Here is a 21,032-nt window from a genome sequence, read left to right as displayed (position 1 = left end):
AATCTAGAGTCCGGGTTGATAGGTGGTCTTCTGGACAGCATGTGGGTAGTTTTAAGCCACTCGGCGGCGGCTGAAAAATCCCAGCTTGGTGGCACCGGGCGGGGATTGGACTCGCGTCCTCCTGAACGCGGCGCCGTCACTCTGTCGACTCAGCCACCGCTTCCCCATTCAGCCAGTTTATTTTCCAAGACTGACGTTAACTTCTTTTCTTTGGATAATATTATTACCTGACTTCAGAACAGAGGCAAAGGCGTAGCCGATACACGAATTTCCACTCATTAAAAAAAATAATAATAACAATGATGAAAGGTCTGTGAAGGAAAATCATAGTCTGTGAAGGAAAATACTCTGCCTTGCTGGATTTCGTATTTTGGTTTGGATACGTGCTGTTACCTCAAGATAATAAACAAAGGCGTAATGGAGACAAGAAATTCACTTTTAAACACACGACCAAAACATTAATCAAAAGTCTGAAAAGGGAAGGAGTCTCTACTTTGCTGGGTTTCGTTATCTATTTCGTCATTATCTATTCTTGCATCCATTACACAAGCAGAAGTGACAAGGACAGGAAGTATTTCCCATTCCAAACAAACACCAAACCGTGAAAATGACGAGGATGTGGGTAAAGAGAGAAATCCCTTCTAGCCGAACAACCCGTGACGTCATCCGCTGGGCGTGCGTCACTTTTTTTTTCGTGCTAGCGGCCGTGCCTGACTGGGTGACGCGAGATATCAAAGTGGCTCTCGCTTCCTCGACCAGGGACAACCGAGGTACTTATTAGGAAGGCAGTACCACGCCCATAGACCGCTGTAGCAACACAAAATTTAACTTTTATTATTATTATTTTTAAAGGTTTTATAAATGGTTATAATGCAAGAAAATACTACTGGACATTAACTGAGGTCAGGGACAACCGAGGTACTTAAAGAAAGACAGAACCACGCTTATAAACCACCATAACAACACAAACTATCTTTCTCATGCATTCTTTTAAGGTTTACGGTTTTATAATGTCATACTACAAGAAATTTTCAATGGACAGCGACAGAATGACTTTAAACACGAACACAGTGGCCCTGGTTCTCATGGTCCTGAAAGTATAGACCACCTATAGACCGAAGTAGGAACACAAAATTAAGCTTTTATTATGCATATTTTAAGGTTTGCGGTTTTATAGTCATACAAGATCATATTATTAGATTATAACAGAATGAACTTGAACCATGAACTCAGCGCTCCTGAACTTAACCGAGTCAGGGTCACCATCACTGAACGTCAGCAACATTACAAAAGGCAAAAACAGGATTTGCTGATGCGTTGTGGTCTTAAGAAGGGCTTTACATGAAAGATGAATTTTAACCTTAAGACTCAACGGATGAACGAACGTCACCAACAAACAGGAAGTTACTGAACCGGGTATTTACTTTTCTATAAAACTTCACGCTGTGGTCATAATTTCTAAGGAGCTAAAATAAAATAGATGAATCATGGTTGTCAACCTCCAGAAAAAGACTCAACGGATGAACGAACGTCAGTAACATTACAAAAGGAAGAACCGGAAGTTACTGAAGCGGATATTTACCTTTTTATTTAGACCTTTGTGAAGACGTGGCCACAGGTAGATGAGAAATACCCAGAAAGTAATATGAATCAACTCACTTTTCAGGCTTATTGACAGTTTACTGACAAGACACTTTAATGCCGACGAAAGTAACATGACAACTCTTTAATATCTTTGCGCTTATCTGATCGCAGGTGTTTCTGGGCGACCAGCTTCCATATTCTTGAAGCAATGACATGATTTTTTTTACCTGTTATCTCTTATCTTCTGACAGGAGTTTCTTGACGGAAAGATGAAAGGCTGACAGTAATTAACATGATTAATCTCTTATCAGTATGTTATCATTTCCCAGGTGACAGGATTTTCTTGGCGGGAGGAAAGGTTGACAATAAGCAACTGGTTCACCTCTTATCAATGTGTTACCATTTACCGCATGAAATGTGTCTTGGTGGCAAGGTTATATGTGCATGGAATAATAACATGATTTAACTCTTTCAAGGTGCAATTACTTATCTAGCCGCTAGTGTATCATGACTGACGGGAGTGTGGATACGCGTGAAATCATAACGTTTTTTTTTATTATTGATGTATTATTTATTATTTATTACTTATTTTTATTATTTAGTAGCATTAAAGGCAAACCCAACAACTGGAGGGAAAAAATCAGGCACTTTACTGATCTCACAAGAGGAGCGGAGTTCAAAAAGATGATCAGTTTAGTTCGGAGAGATGTCCTAATACATCTCTCCTTACGGGTAGAGGAGGAAATACGTATGAAGGAAAGGTGTTCGAGATTTTACCAGTGACAGGGAAAATTGAACCTATGTACTGGCTAACTCTTGAATTATAAAGTTGGACAGCATGGGATGAGGTTCAGCTGAAAGACGTGTGTGCTGAGGCAAAGGGTGATGTGGAGGCATGACGTTAGCAAGTTCAGAGGAGCAGTCAACAGGAAAATAGTGACAACAGATAGCAGGGGAAGGACAGGAGGAGATAGTGTAATCTTGTGTGTTTATTATGTTCAAGCAAGAAAGACGTGCCCAGTGCAGCGACGGGAGAAGTGGAGGCATAGAGTTAGTAAGTTCAGAAGAGCAGTTGAAAATGGAGTTACAATATAGCAAGGGTAAGACAGGAGGAGATAGTGTAAGCTTGTGTGTTTATTATGTTCAAGCAAGAAAGACGTGTCCAGTGCAGCGAATGTAGACGTGGAGCATAAGAGCTAAGTAGAAGAGAAGAGCAGTTGAAAAGTTACAATATAGCAAGGGTAGGACAGAGGGAGGAGACAAGCTTGTGTTTATTATGTTCAAGCAAGAAAGACGTGTCCAGTGCAGCGAAGGTAGATGTGGAAGCATAGAGTTAGTAAGTTCAGAAGAGCAGTTGAAAATGGAGTTACGATATAGCAAGGGTAATACAGGAGGAGATAGTGTAAGCTTGTGTTTATTATTATGTTCAAGCAAGAAAGACGTGTCCAGTGCAGCGAAGGTAGATGTGGAAGCATAGAGTTAGTAAGTTCAGAAGAGCAGTTGAAAATGGAGTTACAATATAGCAAGGGTAAGACAGGAGGAGATACCGTAAGCTTGTGTGTTTATTATGTTCAAGCAAGAAAGACGTGTCCAGTGCAGCGAAGGTAGATGTAGAAGCATAGAGTTAGTAAGTTCAGAAGAGCAGTTGAAAATGGAGTTACGATAGAGCAAGGGTAAGACAGGAGGAGATATTGTAAGCTTGTGTGTTTATTAAGTTCAAGCAAGAAAGACGTGTCCAGTGCAGCGACGGGAGAAGTGGAGGCATAGAGTTAGTAAGTTCAGAAGAGCAGTTGAAAATGGAGTTACGATATAGCAAGGGTAATACAGGAGGAGATACCGTAAGCTTGTGTGTTTATTAAGTTCAAGCAAGAAAGACGTGTCCAGTGCAGCGAAGGTAGATGTGGAAGCATAGAGTTAGTAAGTTCAAAAGAGCAGTTGAAAATGGAGTTACAATAGATCAAGGGTAATACAGGAGGAGATACCGTAAGCTTTGTGTGTTTACTTAATATGTTCAAGCAAGTGGAGTAAACGCAGGGGGGAAGGGAGGGAGGGAAGGGGGACAGGGGGGCACACCAACATGTCCTACAATATAAGAGTGAGGAGTGACTTGGCCAACCATGCACACGCCCTCAATCTCTCACCGGCTGCACACAACAACCACCACCATCACTATCATTATCCCCACGCCCCTGCCTGCCACGCCCACTCTCGCTTACTCGCCCCTGCCCACGCCTGCTCGCATTGACCCCCGCATACACGTACCATTTACCTTACTTGGCTCACTCTCACCTTCCCACTGACTTAACTCATCGCCTGCTTTCTGTTCTTGTTTTTGCTTGACAGAGTAACGTATATTTTTAGGAGACTCGTTTCTTGTCCCTTTTATCGGTTGTTTTTTTGGTGGGGTTGTATACATTATTTTCCCTAAGGTGATGGTTGACGCTTTGTATACCTGCTGCTGGTTAATTAGTCTTATTTTTCCTTCCGCAGGTGTGTGTTTTCTTTATCGTTTCCTGTAAGATGTCGTCCTCGTCAGTGTGTGTGTGTGTGTGTGTGTGTGTGTGTGTGTGTGTGTGTGTGTGTGTGTGTGTGTCTCTCTCTCTCTCTCTCTCTCTCTCTCTCTCTCTCTCTCTCTCTGAGCCTGAGGGTTTGGCACAGCGCGTCCGGAGTTGCGGGGGCCGAGGCTAATGTTGTCTGGGGGAGGAAGAAATGGTCTCCCCTCCTCCTCCTCCTCCTCTTGTTCTTGTTTCTTCTTATTTCTGTTGTTTTCTTGTACTTTTTTTTTACGTCTTTTTTTCTATTTTCCCTCATTTCTTTTTCTTTTTATTCTTCGTATTTTTGGTATTTTTGTTTTTGTTATTGTTATTTTTCTTCCTTTTAATATTCCTCCTTCTTTCCCTCCTATTTCTTTTGTTTGTCTTTTTCTTATTATTTTCCTCCTCATTCATTCTTTCTTTCTGCAATGTTTTATTCTTTTTCATTTCCCTTTTTATTTTCCTTTTCGTTTTCTAATTTTTTCTTCTACTTACTCTTCTTTCTCTTCATATTTCTTCTTCTTTCGTCTTAACTTTCGTCATCTTACTTCCTTCTAAGTTTTTATTTTATCTATTTCTTTCTTTCTCGTTTTCTCATTCTTTCTTCCGATAAGTCCTTCTGCTATTTCTTTTCCTTTCCTCCCATTTTTCATCTTCTCGTGTTCGTAACCGTCTACCTCGTCCTCCTACACCTGGGAGCTAAGTGTTGGTCGGCTGATGCTGTTGCTACACAAACAAATATACAGCATGAGACAAAACTTAAGAACTACGATGACAGTGTAGCCTTTCCTCAGCCAAGCCACATCTCACCCACACACAGAACACACCTAAACGCAATATATTCCTTCTCTTACATTTCCTCCTATACATTTCCTATATTCTGATGCATGAGTCAGATCCATGAATAAGTAATACATGAATAATTGAGTCTCATACATGAATAAACTGGACTTTAGTATTCCTATCGTCTCTACAAGGATGAGGTGGTGGTTGTCTTTGGTGATATTAATTTTAAGTAACGAGTATAAACATCTATTGTGTCCTTGTTTAGCTATTTCACGACACTCTTGCCACACCCATTAACACACACACATCCTCCCTTCAACAAGTTCCACACCCCAGATACAAGAATATTTCAAGGACGGCCAGATATTGAGCGACATAATTTTTTTTTAACTCCCTCTGGCAAATGTGTGTCAAACGAATTTCATAACTATAAACCTTTCACAAACAATTATATGTACATTCCTAACTGAATTTAAGGTATTAGACTTTATTTTAGCTTGCCCAGAACTTATTAATGTTACAAATATCTGTTTTTTTTAGACTTAATTTAGTGTGACATAATAAATCCTAGGCAAACTAAATTAAGTCTTAAAAAATAGGTATTTTTAACATAACTTCTGGGCAAACTAATATAAGGTCTAATAAAATAGGAACTTGTAACATAATAAATTCCAGACAAACTGAAATAAAGTCTAATGAAACGTAATTTTTATCATATTTAAAGATGCTGCAGTGTCTAGCTTATGCACTGGAGTCGCATTAGGCTATGAAAAATATTGTTTGATGTTTTTTTCTTCTTTTAACTAAGCAACGCACCAAGGTTACAATCACACGAATAAGGACGTTGTGATCATGGATACTGGACGTGTGAGTCTTCTTCATCTTCTTAACACACACACACACACACACACACACACACACTCATGGCGCCAAGAGAACAGGCAAGTGTAGTGTGTGTGTGTGTGTGTGTGTGTGTGTGTGTTTGACTTTTAAAATTGCTCCAGGATGATTAAAGATGTGACATGCTTATGCTTGTGTTCTCTGCCGACACTGCCTCACGTCCCTGCCACACCCAGACCCCCCCTCACGCCCCCCACCCCCCCTCACACACACACACACACACACCCTGTCGCCACGCCCACTCCCAGTTCCACATCCCAACGCTCGCTTCCACCCACACTCCATCTCCACAACCAGCACTCACGTCCACTAACTCACTATGTCACACCCAATGCACCCACCATTCCACACTAACCCCTCACAAACACATCCATCCACTCCACCACCTCACCTTCACCTCCACCACCACCACCACAGCCACATCTCATCACGTTTTATTGCTCACTTGCTTTTATTTACTCCCCACGGTGATTGGTATGATTGCAGAGATAGATAGATAGATAGATAGATAGATAGATTGAAGAGAAAATAAGCACACACACATACAGACACAGTTACACACACAGATAAACGGAGAGAGAAACGCCCCGAGCACCGTGATGACCTTTGAGGCTAGTGACCTTAATAACACAAGATAAAGAGGAAAGTCACAAGCAACCACCACCACCACCACCACCATCACCGCCGCCTTAACGCACAGCTGCAAAGAACAAAAGCGTCACGTCCTGTAAACGCATTAATTCCCTGGTTCCTGCACGCTGCCACTACTCTCCCGCAATGCATACGGGCCGCCGAGTCACCACCCCGCCACCTCGCACACAAAGGACCGGGGCAAGAAGAGGAACATGACCAGGATGCTTCGAGGTACCGTAAGAGTCACGCCTCGGCACTGAATAACAATAGACTCCTCAGTGTGTCGATATTTCTTCACACATAGGTAAGTAAACATTGGATGACAGGAGGCGCAGAAACAAAGACTAGACCAGCGGGACTCTTCATGGTATACCGCAAAAGTCACGCCTCAACTCAAATAGCGATAGACTCCTCACTGCGTTTCTATTTCTTCACACATAGGTAAGTAAACATTGGATGACAGGAGGCGCAGAAACAAAGACTAGACCAACGGGATTCTTCATAATCTTCATGGTATACCGCAAAAGTCACGCCTCAGCACAAATAGCGATAGACTCCTCACTGCGTTTCTATTTCTTTACACAAAAGTAAGTAAACATCAGGGGTCAGGAGGCGCAGGAACAAAGACTAGACCTGCAGGATTCTTCATGGTATACCGCAAAAGTCACGCCTCAACACAAATAGCGATAGACTCCTCACTGCGTTTCTATTTCTTCACACATAAGTAAGTAAACATCAGGGGTCAGGAGGCGCAGGAACAAAGACATCACCAGCGGGATTCTTCATGGTATACCGTAAGAGTCACGCAACAGAACATATGGCGATAGACTCCTCACTGCGTCGCTATTTCTTCACACATAAGTAAGTAAACATCAGGGGTCAGGAGGCGCAGGAACAAGGACTAGACCTGCAGGATTCTTCATGGTATACCGCAAAAGTCACGCCGCAGTACAGAATATCAATAAATTCCTCACTGCGTCTCCATATCTTCACCTATAAGTAAGTAAATATATGACGACGGAGCAAGGACTACATATACCTGATTCTTCAAAGTACCGTTATAAGAGTCACGCCTCAGCAACAATAGCGATAGACTACACGTTCTCTGCTTCGTTATTCAGTCACATATATGAACGTAAACATCAGAGGTCGGGAAACACAGGAACAAGGACTTACGGAGACAGAGCCGCCGCGTGAGTGTGGAGCAGGAGGAGGATGGAAGGCAGGCAGGCAGGCATGACGGAAGGAAGGAAGGGAAAAGGTTACGAGAAGGGCATGAGAAAAGAATTGACAGGAGGTGTGTGAGAAATAAAGGCATAAATATAGGATTCAGGATATACCGTAAGTTAAACCACAGCATTAAATGGCACTAGATTCCTCGCTGCGTCACCATTTCTTCACATGTAGGTTAGTAAATATAAGACCAAAGAAGGTGCAGGAACAGTGACTTTGTTTTCACAGCTGAGGCAGACTAATGGTAAAAAAAAATATGCAAAATAAGTCCGCTAAGTGCTTCCCCTGTAAAGAGAGGACAGCTGGAGTAGCCGAAAGAGAAGGTCATATTCGGATGGAGAGGTGTCCTAACCCGGTTGCAGCGACGGGCCAAATTTGTGGCTTTACCGTGTAGCAGCGACGGGCCAAATTTGTGCCATGATATAAACCCCAAAAAATAGATGATGCATAAACTGATCACAAATGCTTTGATATATATTATGAAATGGTTTGTCTGAGTGATGATTTTTGCTCATTTTTCTCGCTTAGAGGGACCATTAAGAAACATGTTCCCCGCTGCTACTAATACTCCCTTCCTAAAAGCGATCAAGTCAAGATTCTTCGATGTAAGAGAAGTAACTCAATTAAGAACAACTTCATTCTCTACCGTTCAAGCAGCAGCCGGCAAAATTTCAGGTGACTGTACATTATTCGTAGGTAAGTGCAGTTCTAGTTAATAAAGACGATACCATTTTTTTGTTCTATTCTAACGCTACGGATCTTTAGCGGAGTGACTTAAGAAAGAAGATTACAAACTTCTGTGCACAAAAGAAAGAGTCATCGTATATCTACACTCAAATACAATTGACGTAGCAAATACTCAGGTAGTATGTTACGCCCCTACAGCTGATCGTAAACTTGACTAAATCTAACTTAAATGAGGCCAAATTAGTGATTTGGAACTGAATTTTAATGTTGGTCTCTCTCTCTCTCTCTCTCTCTCTCTCTCTCTCTCTCTCTCTCTCTCTCTCTCTCTCTCTCTCTCTCTCTCTCTCTCTCTCTCTAATGTCTAGTTACAATTACATCGCCACGTCATGATTGCCACAGCAGGGTGAAAACCACACTGCCAAAGGGAACAACATAGCGCTCGGAAAGGTGGCGGCAGTACAGGAGAGAGAGAGAGAGAGAGAGAGAGAGAGAGAGAGAGAGAGAGAGAGAGAGAGAGAGAGAGCTGTCATGATCTGTAGGCCATTAGATAGAGACGAAGGGGTAGATAACGAGCAAGAACAAGAAGAACAAAAACAAAAACAAGTAGGATACAAGTTGGGAAAAAACAGACTAAGTAAAAGAACGTTAAAAAAATAGTAGATGAAGATAAAAAAAAAAGAAGAAAAATACCGCTGCACGCGACTTTCTACTCATGCTCATCCCTATACTGTCCAAACCCCTTATGCAAGAGTTAACCAGCATCTTCACTCATCCCTCACGCTGGTAAACTCTGAAACAATCTTCCTTCTTCTGTATTTCCTCCTGCCTACAACTTGAACTCTTTCAAGACAAGGGTATCTGGACACCTCTCCTCCCGAAATTGACCTCTCTTTCGGCCACCTCTTTGGATTCTTTTTGTGAGCAACGAATAGCGGGCTTTTTTTTATTATTGTTTATTTTTTTTGTGCCCTTGAGCTGTCTCCTTTGTTGTAAAAAATAAAAAAATTCTAACAGATAAATGATAATAAAAACAAGAATAAGAAAAGATTATAAAATAAAAACAAAAATCCAAGTGCAGAAGGAAGCATCAAACACAATCTCTTGATGACGGAGGACGTGACGTAACATGACGTGACGCGCTCCTCAACTCACGCCTTGACCTGCATTAATTTCAGGACGACACAGTGGTTGAGTAAGCTGCGGCGTTCTGGGTAAGTCATCCCGGCGGTATTTCCCACCAACACGCCCACCCGGCCTGTCATTCTGTGCCGTCATTCATGTAGACGCAGATCTTTTCCTTCCTCTGAATATATAATCACGGTATTTACAGCTGGTGAATATTACTGTGTTTGTCAAATGAGGAAAATAAGTGACTTGGAATGATACTGTCTTTGAGGAGTTACGTGTGTGTGTGTGTGTGTGTGTGTGTGTGTGTGTGTGTGTGTGTGTTGCAGAATGTATGAATGAAAAAATGAATTAATGAAAGTGTGTGTGTCTGTGTGTGTGTGTGTGTGTTGCGCTTAAGATAGTTACCATAATAAGCTCCGTAACAAAAACTCAAAACGCGCTCGGAAATGAGGAAGTTTTTTTTTTTCCTTGCCTTCACTTGGACGAAAACGTTGCTGAGTCATCCTATTATCACAGAGCCGGAAAAACACACACACACACACACACACACACACACGCTTTTATAGGCATTCCCCCAGGTGTCATTATGTAACCTTGACACAGTGCCCACCTTGATTAAGTCTGACACATTACGTCACTCCGTCAAGATTTTATTGCCATCCTCTCTCTCTCTCTCTCTCTCTCTCTCTCTCTCTCTCTCTCTCTCTCTCTCTTAATTACTTTTTAATACCCTATACATCATCTTTACACTTTTTTTTATGACCATACTTTGCCCTCTAAGTTGCTGATGGATTTCTCTCTCTCTCTCTCTCTCTCTCTCTCTCTCTCTCTCTCTCTCTCTCTCTCTCTCTCTCTCTCTCTCTCTCCCTAATGCCCACATCCTTCGCCACCTAACACCCAGATTCTTCCTTAACCCTCGCTGCCACACCCATCCTCACACAAGCACACAACCCTTCCTTACACTCACTACCACACCCACCAACACCCCTTCCTAACAGCTCCATACCCACTACCCCATGCACCCACACACCCCTCACATCTAGTCATATCCTTCCCTCACACCCACATCCACTCTCGTACTTAGGCGCTCACACACTCTATACGTTCCTCTTCTCCTCTCTCCTGCCACTGAAGCTTTCCCGATGGCAGCGTCTAAGCAAAGAGGGTTAGACCACTCAACAAAGCTACCATCAATGCGTGGGAACTCTTACGTCCACTTGAGCATTACCTATCTGCGTGTCTAGTATCTATACTTTTTGCCAGCGAATTATATATAACTGATAATGAACTCCACCCGCATCTGACCTTGACTACATACTCTTGTGGGGGGTGAGGGAGGGAGTGGAGGGACGCGGGTGAATGTCTGTGGGGTGAAGATGTCTCAGGATGGGGTACGCGTGAGGGTGGCCGCGAGAGGGAGAGAAGGGAAAGAGGAAGGGTGGGAGGAGCGCGAGAGAGGATGAGGAAAGGGTGGCCTCGAGGCACACTACACGAGACTGAAGCAAAAACGCTCCCGTGATCATCTCCGGTGTGAGTCAGCCAAGGTGACCCGCCCTTGCTAGCAGTGCGGGAGGCAGGGGGCCTTGCTCACACCCTTGATGCATCTGCCACACCGCCCCTGCCCTTCAATCCCCCCCTCTCCCCCCCATTGAGCCCCCCAAAACAATAGAAATGGTGTTGTTACCCTGGTCTCCTCCACTCCACCCACCCCGCTTACATGTCCCTTTCCCTGCAAGAGATGGGAGCTTTGTTTTGCGAGTGAGCTAACACCGTGACGAGTCCGTGGCGGTGGTGGTGAACAGGTGGTGGTGGTGGCGGTGGTGGTGGTGGTAGTAGTAGTAGTAGTAGTAGTAGTAGTGATGATGACATTAATAATAATAATAATAATAATAATAATAATAATAATAATAATAATAATAATAATAATAACAATAATAATAATAATAATAATAATAATAATAATAATAATAATAATAATAATAATAATAATAATAATAACAATAATAATAATAACAACAACAACAGCTGAAGCGTACCTTGTTCCTCTTCACTACCAGATCAAATTGTAACTACTAATGAGTTCCATCTCTTGTTAATGTTAAGACTATATTGCATACCTTGTCATCATTCCTTCCTAAGTAAAATTTACGTCACAAATACCAATAACAACAACTACAAATAAGACACCTTGTCTAAAATTAGATGATGTTATGTACACTTCCCACGAATTCCTGCGCCACCAACGACGCGGGTAACGCAATTTCCCATGCCAGGACGGGTTGCCAGACAGCACGCAATGACCAGCGGGGCGGGGAGGCCGTGGGTGGCCCCTGCCACCACCCACCACGGGATTCTGCCACCAGGCGATCCGCGAGAGGGTCACTTAAACTAAAAAAGCAGCTCTAAACACGAAGCCGCTAAAGCTAACATGAAATTAAAATCTAACGATCACATATCTATGATAATTGTAAATTTTGTCGAAGTTCAGCAATCAACAATCTCGAAAAAAATATAATTTCGAGATTTACTGCCTGATAATAGTGACGGAATTTGAAGTATCCCTATCGTACACTAGCATGTTTATGTTACCTAGTGTCACCTATTAAGTATCGTAATTACAAGTGCCACAGATAATACAGTAAAACTATTCAGGTATTGGTTCATCATTGAAAACCCGACGGAGTTACCCAAGACAATGTCGTCGATGTTATAAGCTGCCACGCCTCCCAGGGTTTAAACAGATTCACTTGAGCTGACAAGGCTGCTTGATAAGGAAATAAAACCTAACATGAGTCTGAATATTCAACTATTACTCTTCTATCGTAGAATGACGTAACTGTCCCGTGATGCACAACGTCCTCGGCCCTTCAAGGTTCTCAGCCAGTAGGAACGGACCCCGCCGCCTGTCCTTGGTTCCACTCAGCGGCAGCACTGTTAAACACCGAACGCAAGTCTCGAAACATTGCTTTTGTAGATACTTCTTACCCAAAATTATGCGTATATATTAGGATACCAGAAACAAATCAGCACACACTATTGAGTTGGATGGGTAGTCAAGAGAGGGGAGAACTCTCTAATCCAAGAGTTACAGAAGGAATACTACGAAGTACACCACTGAGCTCAAGCCCTTGGTACGAGCATAACTCTCTTTAAAATCCAATTCAAGGAAGAAACCAATTAAAGAACTGCAGGTAGTCAGTTGACACCAAAACTGCATGAACCTGACGCTCCATAAGCGGGCATAACTGACAGCGAGGCAGCCGCGGGCAATGGGTAGGGAAGAGGCCCTCCACTCCTCTCCCACCCGCATGCTGCCCCGCTTCCCCGGCTGGCGCTCTCCGTACTCACCCCTGTTCCTCCTCCTTGGTTCCTCCCGTCCCCTCACATGAAACTTTCTAATGCCGTCACTGTGGTACTCAACATAATCGCTGCATCCCTAATATTCACCTCAGAGCATCATACGCGCGTCAATGCATGCTGCCCCGTTTCCCTGGCTGGCATTCTCCGTACTCACTCCTGTTCCTTCTTCTCTTTGGTTCCTCCCCGTAATCTCACGTGAAACTTTCTAATGCTGACACTTGTAGTAGCCAACATAATCGCTGCATCTTTAATATCCATCCCTCACAGCATCATAGCAACGTGAATGCATACTGGCCCACGGAATACAGTCTCCTAACGTTGGTATTGCAGTGAGGGAGGGTATACTGCGTGGTCTAGCTAATCAAACAATAAAAACAATAAAAACGCCTTGCATAGTGAAGGTTAGGTCGCTGCACAAGGTATTCAGCACCCCCTTCTACCGAGAAAACGTCACCTCATCTTGTAGACGAAATGTGGGTTCCCTAGTGTCAAGTTTGTGCGTGGAAAGTTCAACTGTGGCAACTCCTTGAATTTGAACCTTATTAAAATTTAAGTAGTCACGAAGCGAGTGTACTGGAGGACTTGGTGATAAAGAGGAAGAACTAAATAAAGAGGAAGGAGAAAAGGAAGAAAGTCAGAAGGAAGAAAAGGAAAGAAGGAAGAGCCCGGCCTCATCCAGATCACTCAACTTTCATCCTTTCCTTACTTGGATGAACTGTATGGTGATGGCTGACTTTCCGACGCCGCCGCCCCCCACCACGACGATCTTGAAGTTTTGAGACATTGTGTTCTGATCCTTGCTTGGACTTTTCCTCCCCATGGTGGTGAATGTATCCCTGCGCGGGCCTGAACACTACCTTTCACCTCAACACTCTTCACGACACTGACGCTGGCGAGGAAATCGGAGGAATGGGATGGGAGAAAACTCTTGCGTAAAACTTCCAGATGTCGTCATTGCGCTCATTTCTGCCGTTTCGTTTTATGGATATCAACGTAATCTAACGGGATTTGTACCTCGAGCATGCACTTAGCCTACTACAAATAATATACTGAGCACTGTGGACATAGGAATCACAACCACATATTTTCTTTTATATTCGCCGTCGTACAGATGTCACTTGTTGCCTTCCCGTGAGCCTGAGAAACAACTGTACGTTCTCATGTGTGTCTTTACCATATAACTCTCACTATTCCCTTCAATATGACGCAATGTGAAGTTTTTATACATACATACTCAAACATCTACGTCCGAAAGTCAATAGGGTGTAGGAAGATAACACAAGATGCTAAATTATTATAAGGTGGAAGACAGTATGTTACATTATTTTCCGTGTTACACCTGCAGTACTGTCAGTTAATAAGGTAAATGGAAATTATTTATGGTGCGGTGCCCTTCAACAATCCCAGGTGACAGCAGGTTCCCAGGCGCAGTCGGCATGCCACCCCCTCTCCCCCCCTGCCCTTCCCTTGCCCTCTCCTGCTGCTCTCCCCTGCCCTTCCCTGCCCCCGCCTGACCCACCGCTGACTCACACCGCCGCTTGCCCAAAAATTACACGTTTATTATTTTACCTCGCCTTGTGTTTACCGCTGGGCCCTCTCCTTCACTGATAGGATTTACTTGCTGAAGCGCCTACGGTACATCATTTTACCAAGCACGATGTGGATGATTAAAAACTGCATTGATAAAAGAATAGATACAATAGCATTCATATTTGTTTATTTATGATTTCACACAAGAACAAACAAACATCCTACCCATTTTTCTCTCTCTAATCCACGTGGCAGGTTCTCCCCATTCCCTCACGCCTCCCATAACCAGGCATTCACACACACACACCTCTTATCATTCACCATGGGTACGCGAACACCTAGACCCACGGTTCTGCACGTTGCCTATACATCATAACCTTTCAGCAACACGTGGCAGCTTCTATTTAGTCCTCGAGGTTGTCAAATAAGTTGAAGCCGGACGTGAGATCTGCTGGAGTCCCCGAGGAGGGTGGGCGAAGGTCATCAGGTGAGGGGGTGTGGGTGGTGGCAATGACCGCCAGCAGGACAAAGGCTGAAAGAAAATATAATGAAGATAAATAGGTTCATGTGTAGATAGGTAGATAGGTAGTTGGTAGATATGTCAGAAAGTAGGTTGATCGGTTGGTTGGTAGATAGACAGATAGATAGATAGATAGATAGATAGATAGATAGATAGGTAAGTTGGTAGATAGTTAGAGAGACAGAGAGATAAGTAAATAGATAAACAGGTAGGTAAGCAGGCAGGTAAACAGATAGATAACATATACGAATTTAGGTACGTAGAAATAGATAAATATGTGTGTGTGTGTGCGGTAGGATCACAACTGGTGCGGGTCTTCGCGACTACTGACAAAGCGTAGACAGAGCGCCATAACCTACAGGCGATGAGGAGAGCTCCCGCGAAGACGGTGCCCACCAAGACTCGAGCCGTCAGCCTGTCCACCGCCCCTGCTATCGGCCTCCTCTCGCTGACGCCTGCAGGACAAGGAAAACCGTGAGAAAGGAACACCGTGAGAAGCGCAGCAACACACATCCTATTTCCTTTAAAGATATGTTGTTACTATTTATATGTTGTTACTAGAAGCCAAGTTCAGTGATATAGCTTAGTCTTATACGGTGCTCTGCTTGTGAGTATAATAGGATTGTGATGATGTTGATGATGAAGATGAGAATGAGGATGAGGATGACGAGGAGGAGGAAGAGGAGAAGGAGGACAACGACGACAACGATGACGAAAAAGAAGAAGAAAAAGAAGAAGAAAAAGAAAAAGAAGAAGAAGAAGAAGAAGAAGAAGAAGAAATAGAAGAAAAACAAGAAATAGAAGAAGAAAATGAAGAAGAAAAAGAACAGCCACAAGAACAACAATGATAAAAAGGAAAAGAAGGATAAGGAGAATGGAAAAAGGTAATAATTTGATACCGTACTACTGCCTGCATCCATTACCTTCACCGTGCAACACAGAACAAAACCAACCCCCAATACCATGAAACTGGAAGGCCCTGGAGTTGAACGAGGCAGGCAGGTTGGGTGGCGGCAGCGGCGTGAGGGGTGAGAGGCCTGAAACATCTTCGTAACCCTTCGTCAGCGTCTCCACCCTCGCCTTGCTCAGTCTGGCAGCCTTGAGTGCCCTGTGCATGGCCAACCAGCCACTGTGTCCGTCGGCGGGTCCTTCTCTGCCACTCAAGCTCTCCCTCTTTGTTACTTGGTCGCTCCCTCTCTCTGCCACTCAATCTCTCCCTCTTTGTTATTTGAAGTCACTCCCTCTTTGTTACTTGAAGTCACTCCCTCTCTGCCACTCAACCTCTCCCTCTTTGTTACTTGAAGTCACTCCCTCTCTGCCACTCAATCTCTCCCTCTTTGTTACTTGAAGTCACTCCCTCTCTGACACTTAACCTCTCCCTATTTATTACTTGAAGTCACTCCCTCTCTGCCACTCTGTCTCTCCCTTTTGCCACTCTCACCCTGCAACTCAAAATCACTCCCTCTCTGCCACTCTGTCTCTCCCTTTTGCCACTCTCACCCTGCAACTCAAAATCACTCCCTCTCTGCCACTCTGTCTCTCCCTTTTGCCACTCTCACCCTGCAACTCAAAATCACTCCCTCTCTGCCACTCTGTCTCTCCCTTTTGCCACTGTCACCCTGCAACTCGAAGTCACTCCCTCTCTGCCACTCTGTCTCTCCCTTTTGCCACTCTCACTCTGCAACTCGAAGTCACTCCTCTGCCACTCTTAACTCTCCCTCTTTGCCACTCTGTTTCTCCCTCTCTGCAACTGTCTCCCTCTCTGCCACTTAAAGTCTCTCCCTCTCTGTCACTGTCTCGCCACCTTTCGCTCACACCTACGAGGCTCTTCCTTCTCTCCTTCACTGAGTGTCTTCCTGCAAGTGTCTTAACCTAACCTCCTGACCACTCTATATGAAGATGGAACCCTCTCTGCCTCTCCACCTGTCGACCACACCTGAACTACACTACCGATTCCGTATTTTTTTTTTTAACTGTCCGTCTTCCTGTGACCCACTGAACTCCCTCTGCCCTCCATACACCATATGATCCTATTTCGCTTACAGTAACCATGCCCAAATCACTGAGGCGTAGACTTTGTTGTCCTCCATTAGAAAATATATACAAGAGCAACGTTACCAACAGTCATTCGTTGATTGCTGAAATATGTTAGAATTTTCTTTGAGTATAAGAATGGGTGATGGAGTTTTAGATCATAGGAAAATAATTCTTTATACACAAAATGATGAAACTATAGTCTGGTGTCTTGGAACATAATACAATACTTGTGATAGAACACACAAAACACAGCATCCCTAGCGATACAACACACATAATACCCATTCCCATTATATTGATATTGTTCAGATTGGTAGCCTGAAGGTCCAAAATTATGTTTTATTGAGGCACCTAAAATCTAATATACAAAATGTTTAATAAAATGTTTAATATTATGTTTTCTGTCCAACACTGCCATTTAAGAGAGATATAATATGGAGGAAGCGTTACGTAAGGAAAACAGGGATTATATTGTCAGGATGTTTAGATGGTGAACCCATACACATTCCCATATAATATAGGTCAAGTGGTGTATCTGTGCGTGATTCTCCTTTTGGTCTGTGATCCACCAAGGCATTCACAATCCGGGCCTTCCTCCTGCCAGGTATGATGTCACGGGGCTGCGGGGGTCTCGTCGCTTCTGTACCCCTCACCTCACTCCGCCTCAGGCTGTCGCAGACTCAACATGCCTCCTCCCACACCACGCCGGCGCTCCCCAATGGTAAACTTGAACTACATGTGCTGGAATATGTGTATGTATGTATATATATGTATATTTACCTAGTTGTGTTTACCTAATTGTAATATACAGTGTTTGAGTTAATCTCGTGTTGACCTGTCTCCATATCTACTTTTTGTCCAGCTTAGACTGTACATGTGTGTATGTATTTATATGTATGTATGTATGTATGTATGTATGTATGTATGTAATTTATTTGGCTGGCATTCATCGCTACTAGCCACGATTATTGATAGTTACATTAATATATTGTTATCATTATCATTTTTTTTTTACAGTTGTTAGGATGGTCTTCCCTGCTGCTTGCCAGTGTGTCCTGCACCGCGGCAGACTCTGAGGGTAACGCCAAGACTCACGACCTCAAGGAACAGTTTGTGCCGCCTCACTCACATGAAGCTCCTTATGCAGCAGATTATCGGGAAAAATATCATTGGCCTCCAAGGAAAGTGACAACGGATGAAAAACGAACAGTAGATCACGAAGAAATTGAACCAGAGATAAAAGCAAAGAATACATTACAAAAAATCGAGGAGAGGATTCTTGAAAGAGGTGGAGACAAAGTGGATGGCGGCAGACTAGAGAAGCGAGGCTCTTTCGTTCCAGCGCTCCGGAAGGCGCCGCTGGTGGTGCAAGTGTTTGCTCTCCTGCAGCTGAGTATCTCCTTGGCGGCTCTTGGCGGTCAGTATTGTGCTGTCGTGTTTCTCTTTATGCATTTTTCGAAGAACAGTCCTTCCTGAATAGTCATATTTCTTTGTTGCTGCTTTACAGTTAGCGTCATCCAAGGATCGAAAATTCTGTTCCCAAGTCTTGGAGTCAGCGATGCCTGGCACACGGAGAGCGACCCTTATGCATCCGCCTCCCGCCACCCCCGCCTGCCCGAGTGAGGGCCAGGCACACACTTGCTCCCCGCTCCTGTAAAGACATCCTTGGCATGGTCGGCTGGTTGCAGTTCTCATTTTGTGTGTATGTAAAGATGCATGTATATTGACTGAAATAAAGTTTAAAAGGGTTGTGTTTTGAAGAAATCGAGTTTTTCTCCATTTTTTTGTGCATTTAGTAATTGTCCGTCTCGCAGTCTACCGAAAACACCTTAAAACAAAAAATAAAACAAAAACTATTACAATACAGAGCTCTAGAACGAGTACGACATGACTGACTGTGCTAAAAAATAGTGAAAAGTTTATAGGCAAACTGATACACCGTCGACAGGACACAAGGCACGACGACGACGACGACGAGGGTAACACAACAACAACAACAACAACAACAACAACAACAACAACAACAACAGTAGTCGTAGTAGTAGTAGTAGTAGTAGTAGTAGTAATAATAATAATAATAATAATAATAATAATAATAATAATAATAATAATAATAATAATAATAATAATAATAATAATAATAATAATAATTACGCCTAAACGACAAGCAATATAGTGCAAAATTAATGAGTCAGGGTAAGGTCTTTTGTCACGTGATGGTGAGGTACATGATACGTAGGTAACGGGACAACTTGAGACAAGGTGGAGCAGAGGGAAGCCTAGATCCAGCAGAATAACTAAGTAGATACATGAGCCCGTATTCTTAAATGTATCGGCACCTCAGTTTGCCTGTTTGAAAAGCCTCTCGTAGAAGTTTCTAGGATTTCAATGGACTGTTTTTTGATCCTGGTGATAGTTTTACCCGACTTCTGCATCCTGAACGGGAAAAACACGCAAGAAGGCCGGGGTCAGTCTTCTCTGTGATCTTGGAAAAAAATCATAATGAAAGACCGATATGTTTAAGAATAAGGACCATAGTGTTTGTAGATAGTGGGATACATATGAGTAAAAATCGCTTATTAGGAGTGGGAGTGTTGGCGGCGAGGGCTCAAACAGAAGCTCAGCTGCTAAACCAACTTAAATGGATACAAGGAGTGACGAAACCTTACTTACCCTACCCTCATACTAAGACCAAGACCCAGACCAAGCGTTTCGTCAGGCTTGAACGAGAAAGCCTCAAAAAACTCAAGTTGCTAACCAATACAGGGCCGAAATTTCTTGTGTGTGTGGGGGGTGGAAGGCCGAGAGGAGCTATAGCCCTCCGATGTTTTCTATATATCTCTCCATCGGCCTCAAAATGCCCCTAAAAGTGCTTAATTAGAAAAAATTCTCCTAACTGTGCATGCTCGCCCTCCTCCCCCTCTCATTCATGAACTTACGATGCTCTCTAGCCCCCCTCAAAATCTACTAAAATAACGGACCTGCATTATGAACGAAATTCGCTGAGTAGAGTCATGCGAACGAAGATCCAAAGTGCGCGCGTCCCGAACACATGCAGGCTCACTGGACCAATAACCCGAACATGAGAAGGATTAACGGCATCTAACGGTATGAGGGGACTGGTCAGCACTCAGCAGCCTCCATAGCTCAGTACAGCACCACCTCCTGCCTGCCCCGCCCGTGTGCCATCCAGTCCCTTTCCTCGACACATCTTGAACATAGGGTAGAATATCCTTTCCCTGATCCCAAAGTAAGAATAATCCTCTCTGACCGTATTACTCAAGATACCTCCACTGCTTCCCCTCCCCCCATCTCTCCAAAATACCTCAGTACCGCACCATCTTTCCTTGTTTCATTTTCTTTCTTAAACGGAGGGAAGAATATCATTTACCACTACTCAGGAAAAGAAAAAAAAGTCTAAGTATTCGTCACTACAGCTTCAGTCTCTCTCCTTCTCTTCCCTTTATGCGAGTCTTGTCATCTTTCGCATACGCACAAGTCATGTTGATGAGGCGAGCTGTCGTGTTGCTGGCGGCGGTGGTGCTGGTGCTCGTGACTGCTGGCTTCGGAGAGGAGGATCAGGTAAGGTATCAAGGCGCATTCAATGGATTCCGGTAGCATGAGTGTTGTAGCGTAGGTGTGTATACTGTGGTAACCATATTAAGGCTGTGTGTTTAAGGGTATTGGTTGTCATTAAAATATTATCGATGATTATATGAATGTACATGTTGGCTTCGGAGAGGAGGATCAGGTAAGGTATCAAGGCACATTCAATGGATTCCGGTAGCATGAGTGTTGTAGCACAGGTGTGTATACTGTGGTTACAATATTAAGGCTGTGTGTTTAAAGGTATTGGTTGTCATTAAAATATTAACGCCGTGATTATATGAATGTACATGTTGGCTTCGGCGAGGAGGATCAGGTAAGGTATCAAGGGGCATTCAATGCATTCCGGTAGCATGAGTCTTGTAGCGTAGGTGTGTATACTGTGGTAACAATATTAAGGCTGTGTGTTTAAGGGTACTGGATGTCATTAAAATATTAACGCCGTGATTATATGAATGTGCGTATATTTAGATGAGAAAGGAGTAACTGATTAT

At 43.5% G+C, this 21,032-nt stretch overlaps 2 protein-coding genes across 2 annotated transcripts in view; one reads left to right on the top strand and one right to left on the bottom strand.

Annotated features, from left to right (window-relative positions):
• Window positions 1-13,748, bottom strand: part of LOC126999896 (ras-like protein 2) — a 41,948-nt gene extending 28,200 nt beyond the window's left edge. The window contains exon 1 of the mRNA XM_050863022.1: window positions 13,552-13,748. Coding sequence (XP_050718979.1) covers window positions 13,552-13,665 — 114 coding nt within the window. The 5' untranslated portion in view covers window positions 13,666-13,748. The remainder of the gene's footprint in view (window positions 1-13,551) is intronic.
• Window positions 13,749-17,498: 3,750 nt separating this feature from the next.
• LOC127000093 (uncharacterized) lies at window positions 17,499-18,671 on the top strand. Its single transcript, XM_050863515.1, has 3 exons — window positions 17,499-17,653; window positions 17,950-18,349; window positions 18,440-18,671. The coding sequence occupies exons 1-3, from the start codon at window positions 17,618-17,620 to the stop codon at window positions 18,553-18,555; spliced, it is 552 nt and encodes a 183-aa protein (XP_050719472.1). The 5' UTR covers window positions 17,499-17,617; the 3' UTR covers window positions 18,556-18,671.
• The last annotated feature ends 2,361 nt before the right edge of the window (window positions 18,672-21,032 follow it).

The sequence above is a fragment of the Eriocheir sinensis genome, chromosome 17 (assembly GCF_024679095.1).
Source record: "Eriocheir sinensis breed Jianghai 21 chromosome 17, ASM2467909v1, whole genome shotgun sequence".
NCBI lineage: Eukaryota > Metazoa > Arthropoda > Malacostraca > Decapoda > Varunidae > Eriocheir > Eriocheir sinensis.
This window is presented reverse-complemented; position numbering and strand designations above follow the sequence as displayed.